This window comes from Seriola lalandi, unplaced genomic scaffold (genome assembly GCF_002814215.2).
Source record: "Seriola lalandi dorsalis isolate HSWRI2012SDOR001 ecotype SW California unplaced genomic scaffold, Sedor1 jcf7180002054578, whole genome shotgun sequence".
Classification (NCBI taxonomy): Eukaryota; Metazoa; Chordata; class Actinopteri; order Carangiformes; family Carangidae; genus Seriola; species Seriola lalandi.
In genome coordinates this window covers 360,539-374,206 of record NW_019525131.1, presented here as the reverse complement: position 1 = coordinate 374,206, position 13,668 = coordinate 360,539, and the positions used below count along the sequence as shown (strand labels likewise).

At 42.3% G+C, this 13,668-nt stretch overlaps 2 protein-coding genes across 2 annotated transcripts in view; both read left to right on the top strand.

Moving 5' to 3' along the window:
• ccdc142 (coiled-coil domain containing 142) overlaps positions 1-3,230 on the top strand; it is an 18,902-nt gene extending 15,672 nt beyond the window's left edge. The window contains exons 15-17 of the mRNA XM_023417829.2: positions 1,451-1,616; positions 2,465-2,630; positions 2,771-3,230. Of these exons, the coding sequence (XP_023273597.2) occupies positions 1,451-1,616; positions 2,465-2,630; positions 2,771-2,879 (441 nt within the window). The 3' untranslated portion in view covers positions 2,880-3,230. The remainder of the gene's footprint in view (positions 1-1,450; positions 1,617-2,464; positions 2,631-2,770) is intronic.
• A 1,086-nt stretch (positions 3,231-4,316) lies between these two features.
• Positions 4,317-13,310, top strand: tmem129 (transmembrane protein 129, E3 ubiquitin protein ligase). The gene is made up of 7 exons (XM_023417831.2): positions 4,317-4,583; positions 7,278-7,336; positions 9,085-9,342; positions 11,866-12,026; positions 12,130-12,289; positions 12,373-12,445; positions 12,545-13,310. The coding sequence occupies exons 1-7, from the start codon at positions 4,379-4,381 to the stop codon at positions 12,727-12,729; spliced, it is 1,101 nt and encodes a 366-aa protein (XP_023273599.1). The 5' UTR covers positions 4,317-4,378; the 3' UTR covers positions 12,730-13,310.
• The last annotated feature ends 358 nt before the right edge of the window (positions 13,311-13,668 follow it).

Here is a 13,668-nt window from a genome sequence, read left to right as displayed (position 1 = left end):
GTAGTTATAGTGTTGGCCTAGTTGTGTGTGTGTGTGTGTGTGTCTGTGTGTGTGTGTGTGTGTGTCGGTGTGTGTGTGTGGTTGTGTGTGTGTGTGTGTGTGTGTGTGTGTGTGTGTGTGGTTGGGTGGTAGGTTCTTCATGAATATTAATGAGCTAGGTGAAATATCATAATTTGCACCTCTGCTGAACGTATGCAGGTGCAAAACGAGCAGTTAAGTGTTAATGTAACGTTAATTTATTTTAAGACCATAATGCTTTGTAAAATAACAGAAGTAATTTTTTCGAAATATTGAAAATTACAAAAATATTATTGTAATTTAAATAACATATTATTGTATAACTGTAGAACAGAAGAAAATGCAGCACTCAAATGTGTGTAAGAGTACTCCTGAGTGTGTGTAGACTCTGTTCTTTCCTAAGAACAAATCCCAAAAAAGACGACATTGAATGTCAGAATCTTCGTAAAAAGTGCTCAAGTGGGTTTTAACTTCTTCTTAAGAATGGTTGGCTAATGAGGCCCAATGTTACCATGGTAACAATCAATGACACCTGTGCTGACTAATAGCACCAAACAACATAAAACAGGAAAACATGGCTCATGATTTGTGGTTTGCTGACATTGTTATGGAGAGAGCAAAGAGAAGGGAAAGAGTTTTTAGACACAGCAGAGGTTTTTTTTCCAAATCAGATTTTTGTTTTTTTTGTTTCACTCTCCACTGAAAGTAAAACGTCCTTGTAACTGTTGAATTCTTCCAAGAGACAAACATTTTGTGCTGAGGGTAAACAGAGCTGAGTGGTTGGATTCGGTTCCTCGGTCTTAATTTACCCAGAATCCATTGTACCACAGTCCGGCTTAAGATAGTCAAGAACAGTTTAGTTCAAAGCAGTTCAGCTTTGTGCACAGATGAATTTAGACTCAGTGTATCTGAAGTCTGACTGTTTGTTATATCTAAGACACAGTCAGTGTGTCTGTGTGAAACCGTCCCCTGACCAGGATCCTCTTCTCATTATTCACATAGATGCTGAACTGTGAATCTTCAAGTGAAACATGAACAAACTTTCAGATCAGTCAGGATACATTTCTGTGTCACAGCTGAACCACACATTCCTGAGACAGTAACTTCTATGAGAACGGGCTCCATGTTTGAGTCAGTTAAGACAGTGGTCCTTCAAGGGGTCCCTGGGGGTCCTGAGCAAAAAGGGAAATCATTTATTTTCACTATAATTTTATCGATCAGTAACACATTGACTTAATATATGACTGTTTTGGTCATTGGTCTCAAACACTTTCTGTAATAAAACATCTGTTATCTTACCAGATGGGGTCCATGGTCTAATTTGTGTCAGGTCAGGGGTCCTTGATGTGAAAAAGTTTGAGAACCACTGAGTTAACAAACAAAAAACAGAAAACAAAAAGCACCAGGAAATATCTGGAGTTTAGAAATGTAGTTAATGGGGCCGATGACCTGCTGGAAGGTGTGCTTCACCGTTGTAATCTTCCCTTCTTTCTGCAGGGTGTTTCAGCAGGTGGACTCAGCAGTGGTGTGTCTGCTCCAGCAGCCTCAGGCCAAACCATACCTGCAGTCCAGAACCTGGGAGCCTTTCACACGCTGCTGTGAGTATCACTCTGGTCTCAGACCCACAGGCTCAGGGACTGGATCTGTATTTAGAACCTGAAGAAGACTTTAGAAACATGTAAACAGCAGAGTGTGGGTCAAATGTGGCCCAACATCAAAGTCCGGGACATCATATATGAGACTCACTGCAGTTGTGCTAGAACCATGAATGAGCCATGACACATTTCATGATTTGGGTACCTACATACTTTAATTGCTTCACACACCAGTGATCACACAGGATACTTAGTACACACGTCTTAGATATTAGGTGTACATCTCTTATAAATAAAAATATATCACAACAGCTCTGAAGGAACTGATTGGTTTGAAGAAGAAGTCAAACCTGAGGCAGTAACTCTGTGTGTACCTGTGTAATTACTATAATTAATAATGATTATTATTAATGTTATTAGCTATCACTACTTTTATCAGTAGGAGCACTACAGTTGCCTCTACATTACTATTGCTGTTACTGCCACTACTGTCACTATTATTAAGTTTGCTATCACTGTACTTTCTTGTTCTTTTCCTCTACGCTCTCTCTTGCTCTCTCTCTCTCTCTTGCTCTCTCTCTCTCTCTCTCTCTCCCTCTCTGTCTCTCTCTCTCCAACCCAACCGGTCGAGGCAGATGGCCCCCCACTCTAAGTCCAGTTCTGCTCGAGGTTTCTGCCTCTTTCCTTGCCACTGTGGCCTAGTGCTGCTCTTGGTGGGAATTGTTGGGTCTCTGTAGTTAATATTTTAAAGAGAAGGTCTAGACCCGCTCTATTTGGAAAGTGCCTTGAGATAACGTATGTTGTGAATTGGCGTTATACATAGAGAAATTGACTTGACTTGACCTGTTCAGGTCCAGCCGGCAGCAGACACAGCTCTGATGCAGCGGTGGGGAGCAGTATAACCAACCTGGGCTGTGTAGAGGGTGAAGACCTGACTCAGGCTGACCCCTCTGTTATGACCTCTGACCTCCCTCCAGTGGACCCCTCCAACCCCGGAGAGCCCTACCTCGCCCCAAGGTATGTGTTACAGCTTCTACGTGGAGGCAGTGATGGTGTGGAACAGTAAAGAACCTCTGAAGGTTCCGTGTTCTTCATGTGTTTTGGGGCCAGTGGAGTTCCTGCAGTAAGAACGCTTCTGTCTGTGTTTGTGCTCTCAGTCTGGCTCTGGGTCCTGTTCAGCAGGAGTGGTTGGACCTGAGGATCCATGGCAGTGCTCGACGCTGGAGGCTGCCGGGACTACAGTGTCTCTCCAAGTCTGAACCCTGAACCCTGAACACACACACACACACACACACACACACACATGCACACGCACACACACACACACACTCTGGTTTAATCCTGTTGTTTGTACTGTACATTTAAGAAAATTTTCAAAGATGTCAAGCTTATTTATTAATATTTGTATCTTTAACTAAATATTTGTTTTACCAGCAAAATTATTTTCATATTCCTGAATAAAATACATTTTTATTCATATATTTCATCATCATAACTTTGTGATAAAATGTTAAATATGTGTATATGGTGCCTTCCACACTGTGCTGTGAGCCAATGCATTCAAGTGGAGTTAAAACAAATTAAATAAATAAACATGAAATGCACCATGATAACAAACAGTGTCTCTGTTCATTCAGATGAAACCTCTCCTTTCCCCTTTCTGATTGGACATCTTCCATCAAAAACAGAGGAGGGAAGTATTAATAACCAACTAAAATCAGTTTCTTACTTGTAGAACACAATAGACCTGAGGCAGAAATCGGACTGGAATAAAGTGAGCACCACTGAAGGTGTAGTTGAGAGTAATTTGTGTTTTATCAGCTGGGGGCCAGGACTAAACCCAACTGGGGCCCGAGACATACTATCGTTGTTATTTAGTCTCTCACAGACCACAGCCTCCGTCTGGATCCACAATAGTTTAGTCTTTATTTACTTCAGCTCCAGAAAATCATAGACTTTTATTAGAGGCAGGTCTTTATGTCTAACTCCCTCTGTTTGATATGTAGAGTTGGTCATTGTCGTTAGTATGAAGCCTTGTTACTGATGACTTCTCTCTCTCCCTCCCTCTCTCCTGCTCTCTCTGCTCAGTGTGTCTTATGTTCAGTTATTCCTCTGCCTCCTTTAGTAATAATGATACATGTAATCAAAGTAGTTTATTTGTTGTAATGGAGGCGAGGCTCAGTGTATTGGAAGTGCTCCTCATCTTCCATGCAGTTCCCGAGCAGCAGGAAACCAGAGCGACTCAGTGGACTGCCTGTAACAAGAGGTGCAGCCCTGAGCCCCCGGTCAGCATCCACACATGGTCCAGACCTGAACCAGGTTTATACCCAGACTGTTTGAAAAATAGTCTCTAAATCTAGAGACAATGAGCTAAGTTTCCAAAACTGCAGCTGTAAACATCCCCCTAATAGAACCTGTTTGTGACAGAAACTCCAACTCAGTGATGAGACACTTGGCTGACCAATGGTGGAAATATGATCAGTCATTCAGTCAATCAGTCAGTCAGTGACATTCCAGATTATAGGGCTGTCCCTGCCGTTGTGGTCCAGCCAAAAATACAGAATAAACAGCAGAGCCTTGTCTGTAATGCTCCACACTCCAGTCCGGCAGGTGGCGCTAATTCACCTGAAGAAACTGTGGAGGGCGGTATTACGATTCACAGTGAAAACGCTGCCGGAAATTCATTAGAAGAAGAAGAAGAGTGAAACGTATGAGGAAGAAAAGTATCATAAATATGGTGGTGGTCTACTAAGACCAGATCCAGGATGGAGAGTCCGGAGCTCAGCTTCACTTTGGCCTACGTCGTCTTCTGTCTGTGCTTCGTGTTCACGCCCACCGAGTTCCGCTCGGCCGGTCTGACCGTCCAGAACCTCTTCTCGTCCTGGCTGGGCAGCGAGGACGTGGGCTTCATCCAGTACCATGTCCGGAGGACCAGTGTCACCGTGCTGGTCCACTCCGCACTGCCTCTAGGTAAAAGCTGACACTTTGACACACGGGGACCGGGGACCGGGGACCGGGGACCGGGGTCTGACTAAGTCCGTACTCTTCAGTTGAGTTTAGCGGCGTGTGGGAGAGTCCTGTGTTGTGTCAACACCTGTGTTTCTCGTCACGTCCTGGACGCGGTGACGTGAATCTGACTTGTCCAGCACCCTCCGACGTCCAGTCTCAGGTTGGCGGTATGTCCGTCCTCAGACTCGCTCTGAGCGGCCCAGCAGCCGCTGTCTGGCTGGGTGTGAGGAGCAGCTCCTGGCTCCTCAGTGAGCTTTGGATCATGTTACATTAAACTTTTCACTTTTGTGAGCAGATGAAAACTTTGACAAGAACCCGGAAGTGTAATGTTGCCATGGTTTCACTGCTTCAGCCTGAGCCTGTATGTGTTTACAGTTTGAAGAGCAGCTGTGAGCAGATGTGCAAACAGCTGCTGTCACCAGCCTCTGTTCCCTCTCTGCTGCAGCAGAGACTCAGAGTTGACTGAGCTGTGACACTGAGGATTTGAAATGTCCTCCATGAGCTGTGTGTCACCGCTGTAACTGCTGATCAGCAGCCAGACGACTCCTGCACACACCTGTACCTCCTGTTTCCCTCTGCCCCTCCCTGACAGTTTCAACCTCTGCACACGAGTCAAACCTTTCACAGGTAAAACTCACCTTAACTTACTGCACAGTAAAGAAAGAAAAAGTTTCCCGGCTCGGTAGAGACCTGTCCAGTCTGACTCTGGACTTTATGAAAGTTTTTACTTTCATAGTTTACATCAAAATCTTACATGATTTTAACTAAGGCTGCATAATATGCAAAAAATAATAATATTGCGATAATTTTTGCAGATATTGCGATTTCAGTTGTATTTTTTTAATCTCCATTTAACAGAGGCTGTTTAAAGCGGCTCCTGACTCTCTCCTGCACACAGTCACTGTTTTATTCACCACGTTTATCAGTTGTCATAGTAACTTAATCTGTAACGCTTCCATACAGCAGACTGAAACGATGCTGTACTGTGTCATTTGTCAGACTGACTGACAGCTGCACTCCTCTTCCCTGACAACTGACAGGTGTGAGGGAAACATGATAATCTGATGGAGTGGATGTGTCTGTTGTTGTCAATCTGACATTTGAGCAAGAGAGAAGACCCGGCGAGGACTGTGACTGTCTTTTGAAATGATATTTTTGGCCATTTTTTTGCTTTTATTCAGACAGTATAGTGAGAGATAGACAGTAAATTCAGGGGGAGAGAGGGGATGACATTCAGCAAAGGGCCGTGGGTCGGACTCAAACCCATGGCCGCTGCGGTCAGGACTGATGTTGGATAAACACAGTATTTAGGAAATGTCTGGATAAAGCATGTTCCAGTGAAAGAGTCCAGCCTGTGTAACTGTCTGTTGTGGTGTATCTTTGCCAAAAGTGTGTTGACTGGCGGTGATAAGAGAGGAGCAGAACACTTTGTACATTTGACATGAGAACTTGACCTGTTGGGCTGAGACTTCATATAATCATATCATATTAGAGGTGCTGCTACATTATCATCTTTTAAATCTAAACTAAAACTTTCCTTTTTAGCTGTGCTGTCCAGTCATCTTGTTTGCTGGTCTTAATTTACCATCTTATTTTACTTTTATTCCTTTTGTTGGTTTTATATGTATTATTTTTATTGGACTATTTATTATTTTATGAATCCCATTTTATTCGTACATTTTAGAAGTTTTAATTTACATATCTTTTTTACTGATCGATTGTTTGTCTTAATTATTTTATTTTCTTAATGTTTTTCATATCATTTATGTGTTTGTTTTAATCTGTGTCTAATCTTTGATCTTTACACTGTCCACATAGTTTCCTGATAAATCACGCTTTGTGCAGCTCATTGTATTTCCACCTGGAATGTAATGTGCTGTATAAATAAAATTTAGCTTGTTTGCTAAGTGAAGAGAGCTTTTCCCCTCACACAGGTTTCACTGGGTTATTGGTGTAGTGTTTTGTTTTTGTTTTTTTACAATAACTTTTGAAGTGTTTTCTGCTCGTCTCTCAGCCTGTTTTCTAAAGAACGGAAGAACACACACTCTGAATTGAGAGCGGGTCGGGTTTCTCAGCACATGGTCCTGGACTTAAGTGTAATAAACCTCGCAGATGAATAACATAGATAAGGAAGTAGCAGGCCACTGTTTACTGTGAGTGGACGGCACTTCATTTAGAGCTGCAGCTACAGATTCTTTTTTATTATTGATTAATCTTCTACTTATTTTCTCAATTGTGCAATTCATCTTTATGTCTATAAAAATATCAGATACTAGTGAACAAGGCTCGGTGTCATTAAACCCAAAGATTCTGTTTCTATCTGAGCAGGAAGCAGCGAGTCTTTATCATTTTGCTTAAAGTGACTAAAACACGTTTTCTATTGTAACCATGGCTGCAGATTTTTATTATTGTCTGTAATTTGACTGGTCGGTTAATCAGCTAATCATTGCAGCTCACAGAGCAACATCACACATACACAGTTGATATAATTGGCCATGCTGCACCTCCTGCACAGCTGACCTGGTGGAGTGTGCTCGGGTACAGAGAAGACCACAGTGGATGTTTATGTGTGGGTCAGGGTTGGGGGTGTGTTGTGTGGAGGAGATCTGGGTCGCTGGCTGCTGTGGTTCATGTGTGTGTTGTTCATCTCTCCAGGTTACTACATGGGGATGTGTATTGCTGCTCCAGAGAAGAAGCTGGGCTACGTTCACCAGGTCAGCCTGTCTCCCTCTGTCCGTCTGTGCATCAATGAACACACGGTCTACAAACCTGATACACACACGCCACACTCCATAACAGCTGTTTAACAACCCACAATTCAGAGCAGCTCCACGCTGTAATGATGTGATTAATGAGATTTAATGTGGAGCTGCGCAGAGATGGCCGTGTGCAGGAGATGAGATTCAGTAAAGGAGAAAACAGAGATCATCCCTCACTACTACACTGGGTTCAGTGAAATCCTGACTACTCCCAAACATGTTTTTTCTTAGTTTTCAAGCACAAAAACAGTTTGTCTCCAAACGGTTCTTCACTTCAGGTGAATTCTTAAATAATCCTCTCGTTTTAAAAACACTTACCGTGCTGCTGGAAGAGGATGAGCAGCTGCGTCACATTATTTAAAAAAAACTTCCCAAATCCACGAAGTAAGAGATGAAAAACTATGTGAGAGTGACTCTGAGGTGACTCACACAGGCCCTGTTCACACCTGTTCAGGTATCAACATCCAGCTCAGGTGATCTGATCACATTTGAGATCCGGTCACTCAGACCACATTCATTTTCTGAAACACTGACTACTCTACTGACTACCTCTGCTACAGTCTGATTGGTCCCAACACAGTTGATAATGAACAGAAATAATAATAATAAAACTGTATTTCACTGTTTCAGTTTATTTTCACTTTATTCATTGTATGAGTGTCGTGGGTGTGAGGTTTATCCTTGACTTGCTCATCACCTTCCCTGTGATGTGAACAGTTTTGGAGAGTATGTTTTTGCTCTTTACACTCAGGGTGCTGAACCTAGCTGTTATGTTACATGATGAGATGCTTTATACACGTTTTATGTCTTCTGTCACTTTTAGTTTAAGTGGTTATGTTGACTGATCATGTGCTTTCAGCTTTATTTTCCCTGTAAAGACTTCTCTCATGTTCATGTTCAGCTCCATGTTGTGCAGAGTCAGTGAGGAGCACCAGTCACTGGTCTGAACCTCAGCAGTGATTGAAGTCAGTATTATGTAATAAATATTCTGACACCAACGAAAAATGTTCCAGATGTTCACATCAGTAGGATTTAAAAATAAATAAATAAATATAAGAACATGAAAAATCTTGGAACTGATCCCCATTGTTTTTATTCTAAACGGGGCCCCTTCAGGGAGGTTTCCCACACAGATGTCATTGCAAATTGCTCATTGGTTGTTTCAGGGGGAGAGAGGTGCATTCTGAGACATTGCTGTAAAGTTTGTCGGCGCTCAGCCCCACGGCAGATGCATCTCTGCTGAACCTAAACCTGTTTCATTTGTGTCAGCGAATTAGCAAACCTCCCAAACAGAAAGCTACAGTGCAGTTAACTGCTCTGCTGAAATAAGACAGTTTCACTTCACCAGGTTTTATCAGTTGTGACTGAACTGACAAAACCTGAGTGATGCCACTAAGTCAGCCCCCGCTGCTGTAAAAGAAATGACAGGCTGTCAATGGACATATGTGAGTCTTCTGATGAGTAAATACACAGAAATACTTTGTAAATAATGATTAAAAATATTTAGTTATTGATTTTATTTTTTCAAAATGATTTATAATTCAGTCCAAACAGAAGTGAGGGACCTTGTGATGAGTATTTATTTTATCAGTCGTCCTGCGTGTCCTTGTCTGTGGACGTCCTCCCTTCTGTCTGTGAGCAGCAGTTACTCAGTGATGATGATCTACACGTCTCACCTGTGATGTCACGCCATGTCTCCCCAGGTGAGCGACAGCTGGAGAGCGTTTCTGCTCCTATCCCTCTGCCTCCAGCTGATCAGCTGGACACTCGTCATCTACTGGTCCCGCCATCACTGGCACAACCATCCAATCAGCCGGGCCCTGCAGGCCCATGTACAGCCCCCTCACTCCGGCTGGGGCTCTGTGGCAGTCAGTGTCAACACTGAGTTCAGACGCATAGATAAGTTTGCTACAGGGGCCCCAGGAGCCAGAGTCATCATCACTGACAGCTGGGTGCTAAAGGTGGGTGAAAGACTCTGTGGGCCACCTACGGCCCAACACTGTCATATAGTTCTAGACAAAGGTACAAACATACACATAGACAATGAAACAATAAAGGAAAGACAATGACAAACCAAAAAATAAATAAAAAAAAATCCAATTTTAGATGTTTCAAAGCCACAGTTTGTGTTATATGCAGCATATTATATTAATTCAACAGTTTTAAAGTCTGAAGAGCTTTTCTGTTTTTAACAGCAGATGAAGTTTTGCTATATTGTTTAAATTCATTAACAAAGAGCAGGAAAGTCGGCTTGGTTCTTGACCTCGCTTTCTTCTGAATATGGAAATTTCCAAAAATAATAAAAAGTTGTATTTCATACAACATGTTGCTTTAATCTTACCTTGACATCAAACAGAACTATTTCAATATTCACTTTTAGTTTTTTCTTTAGAAAACTGTCCACATCCCTCCAGAACATTCTTGTAAACGTACAGTGGGAATAGATGGGAAATTCTTTCTTTTTCTCCACAGAAATCACACTTGTAATCAATATTCAGTTTGAATTTTTCTAACATGTTTAACTGGATAAATTCTGTCATATCTTGAAGACACCTAACAATTGTTATTGATACAGTATTAATAAGAGATTCTCCATGCTTTTACCCACTTGTATATCACTAAATAGGTTAGACCAAACACATTGAGATGATGGGACAGTAACATACCTGAGAGTATTCCTCATATTTTTCTGAGAGCGCTTCTCTTTCAGGATATTAGTTTCACCTATATAAATATTTCCCACCCAATCTTCAAAATGATTGCAGCCCCAGAGTTTCCTAACAGTAACAGGAAACCTTCTGTATCATCGAAAACAATGGCATGCTCCTTTGGTTTTAGTGGTTTTCATAACACTGTCCTTGAGTTACTTTATTTGACCTGTTGGTCATATTAAAATGCAGTTCCTATTGTGACCACTAGGGGTCACTAACTTTAAGGGTGTGTCAGATACCAGAGTGAGTCAGTCTCCTGAGGGAGATGCTGTGTTCTGGCCCTGACAGGTGGAGGTGAGCGGTCTCCCTGGTGTGGTGTCTGACCTCTGACCTCTGAATCAGAGGAGAAAACGGTCTTGTGTTCCTATCTCTGTGGGAAATTACCTCCAGTTTCCCAAATGTAAAACATACTGACCACCAATAACATTAATTATATAACAAGAACACCGGTGATCTATATGTTGTTGAGTTGTGTTTTTACATTATCACAAATGTTTCCATCAATTTTCAAACCAGAGAAATCTGTGATTTTAATCATTTGTTTCATTTGGTCACCTGTCAGTGACATCATATCCTCTATGATCATGTGTCAGTGTGTTTGTCTGACAGAAGCTCAATATTGACTCTTATTTAGTTTTAAGTCACATACACTTTTTCCACCTTGGTGGTTTTCAGCTCTATATTTGAACCAGATGAAGGATCTGAAGTTATCAGAGAAACAAGCTGAGGAAATGTTAGACAGCTCAGCTCCCAGCTGCTGGAGACGTCCTGTCCTGTGTCACTGAAGAGCGTCACTGAATCTCTGAGTTTTAAATGTGAAACTGCTTTAGTCAATGTTTTAATGGTTAGAATCACCGGGTCTGTTTGATTTCCTGAACCACTGACACTGAAGGAATCCAAACTGGGAGGAGCTTAAGGTAACGGTGATGAAGACAACAACTCCCATGATCCCACACTATTTCATGACATCAACCAACATGGTCTTTTGTTATTGTTCAGAGTCCAATACAATACAATTTATTCTTGTGAAAGAATAATTGATCACACAGATTAAAAGAAGTAAAAGGAAGAGGTCACAACACCTGGTACTCCAGGTACGAGGAGAACAACGTTCAAAGGAAGGGAAGTCCAGTTAAAGCTGCACTGGTCACTGTCCTCAGTTCAGATGACTAATTTAATGTTGAAGAAGATGCTTTAAACTGATAAACCCACATAGAATTATCTCCAACTCCACCGTTCTCTGAATATTGACTGGACTGTCAGCTAAACTAAACTGATTCATCAGGTGGACATGAGTCAAAATGAATGCTAATGTAGCTTTGCTGTGTTTGCAGTGTGTTTTTCTGTCCCCAAGTGGACAAAAACCGATAAGCGCAGCTTCAAGGCTTCATAATGAGTCCATGGCTGCAGTAGAAAAGTCTGTTTAGTTTAGTGTCAGTGCAGTCAGATGCTCTTCTGTCCTAATGAACTCTCCGTCACATCTTTGACCTCATGATGTTTTCTTTGAGGTGGAGGAGAAGTGGTTACAGAGGAGATCATTAGACTGTTCGACCTCAGCCCTTGTTCTACTGACAGTAAAAACACACTGGAAGCTGTTCAATGAATGAAAAGCTCATACACACACAGTGAGGTGCAGATCAGTGTGAGCTTCAGTGCAAGTGTTGTGTCAGTTCCTCTTGTCTTCATCATCATCATGGTCGGGTCCCGTTCACCATGTTGTCATTTTGAAGTTTTACATTCATCCACATGTCTGACCCCTCTGTCCGTCTCCAGGTGACCACCTATCACGTCCACATGGCCTTACAGAATGACTGTCATGTGACAGTGACAGAGTCCAGGCAGCACCAGCTGAGTCCAGACTCGGCCTCCCCTGCACAGATCCTGACCCTGAGAGTGGAGAGCATCAACCCGGCTGTCGGACCCTTTTGTATCAGGTGTGTTCTTACAGGCTCAAGACCTGATCTGGTCGTGGTCTGTCGAGACAAAACAACATATGTCATGTCAGAAAAAAACAAGTCCCCGTTCCACTGTTTGCAGGCTGCACTCTACAGAGTACGCAGAGCTCAGGGAGAAGCTCCACGCTCCCATCAGAAACTCTGCCAACGTGGTGATCCACCAAACCATTAGTGAGCTTTTCCTGGAGACATTCAGAGCTCAGGTGGACCTCAACCAGCCATACACACTCCCTAGTGGACAGGTACATGTGCTGACGAGCTCATAAAGTCCCCAAATCACTGAGAATGTGAAATGAATCTGAGGACATTGTCTCTCCATCCACAGGAGATCGAGCCCTGTATTGGCTGCATGCAGGTCCCAGCAAGCACCAAGCTGGTTAGACTCTGCCACACAGAAGGTGAGCAACTGTGTGTGTGTGTGTGTGTGTGTCTGTGTCTGTCTGTGTGTGTGTGTGTCTGTGTGTGTTAATGTGACAGTGTCTCTGTGTGTGTTACAGGAGCTGATATGGAGTCAGATTGCCAGGAGTGTTTCTGCAGACCCATGTGGTGTTTGTCCTGTTTGGGTCGCTGGTTCGCTAGCCGCCAAGACCAGCAAAGACCCGAGACCTGGCTGTCCAGCAGAGTCCCCTGCCCCACCTGTAGAGCCAGATTCTGTATACTGGATGTCTGTGTGGTTCGCTGAGAACACACACACACACACACACACACACACACACACACATACACACGGATCCAAACTGAGTTTTTCCTCTGGAAATAAAGTGGAGCTGTGTTTTTACACAACAGAGAAGTGGACTGGACTGATCTGAGCTCAGTGATGTACCTGCTTTTTCTCTGCTTTCAATAAGGAGCGATCGTGTAGAGGAATAATATACAACATCTGGTTTGACTCTCAGCATGGTGTAAAGTGCAATGGTTTTTGGGATATATATTTGTGTGATGTCTGATAAGAGGATTTGTTTGTTTACTTAGTGATAATGTTGATTTTCTATTTAAAATTCATTTTCTTTGTATGAACTCTCTTTAATATTTCCAGTAACACTCAACATGTAAGAGTGTCCTCCAGCCGTGTAGTTGGAAAAGAAAATATGAAGCAAAGTGAAATCAAAAACAACCAAATGGACAAAAATCTGCAGCTTAGAAAAGCTACAGTACAAAGGCAGTTTAGTCGATGTCAGCTTCATTATTCATTCACACACCAGGACAGTGGAAGAAATTGTGCTTCTCTTTTCTTAATGATGCATATTAAAAATATAACATTGATATATTGATAACATGACCAGTGTTATATAATGTGAAGGTGCGTGCTCTTAAATATGACTCCTCTATTCTTCATCAGTAGGAGTGAGAGTCCAGGATGATAACCTGTACTATGAAGCTGTTTATCACCTGGCTCAGTTAACTCTGAGTTCACCTGTCCAGGTACGAGCTGGTTCATGTGAAAGAGGCAGAGTTGTTAATTATAAGCACATCGTCTGAACCATAAATAAAGTATTAATATGATATGAGAAGAAACACTGATACCTGCAGGTGAATTCAGTTATAGTGACGTCATGAAGTGGAATTCAACAAGGTGAAATGTAAACGATGATCGCATCACTAGAATTTTCAAAAATCTATT

What these genes read in the sequence shown, in the direction of transcription:
- tmem129 (XM_023417831.2), top strand. Translation starts at nt 4,379, where the DNA reads ATGGAGAGTCCGGAGCTCAGCTTCACTTTGGCCTACGTCGTCTTCTGT. An exon ending in CCACTCCGCACTGCCTCTAG is followed by an intron (nt 4,584 to 7,277) that starts GTAAAAGCTGAC and finishes TCATCTCTCCAG; the next exon opens with GTTACTACATGGGGATGTGT. An exon ending in GTCGGACCCTTTTGTATCAG is followed by an intron (nt 12,027 to 12,129) that starts GTGTGTTCTTAC and finishes CACTGTTTGCAG; the next exon opens with GCTGCACTCTACAGAGTACG.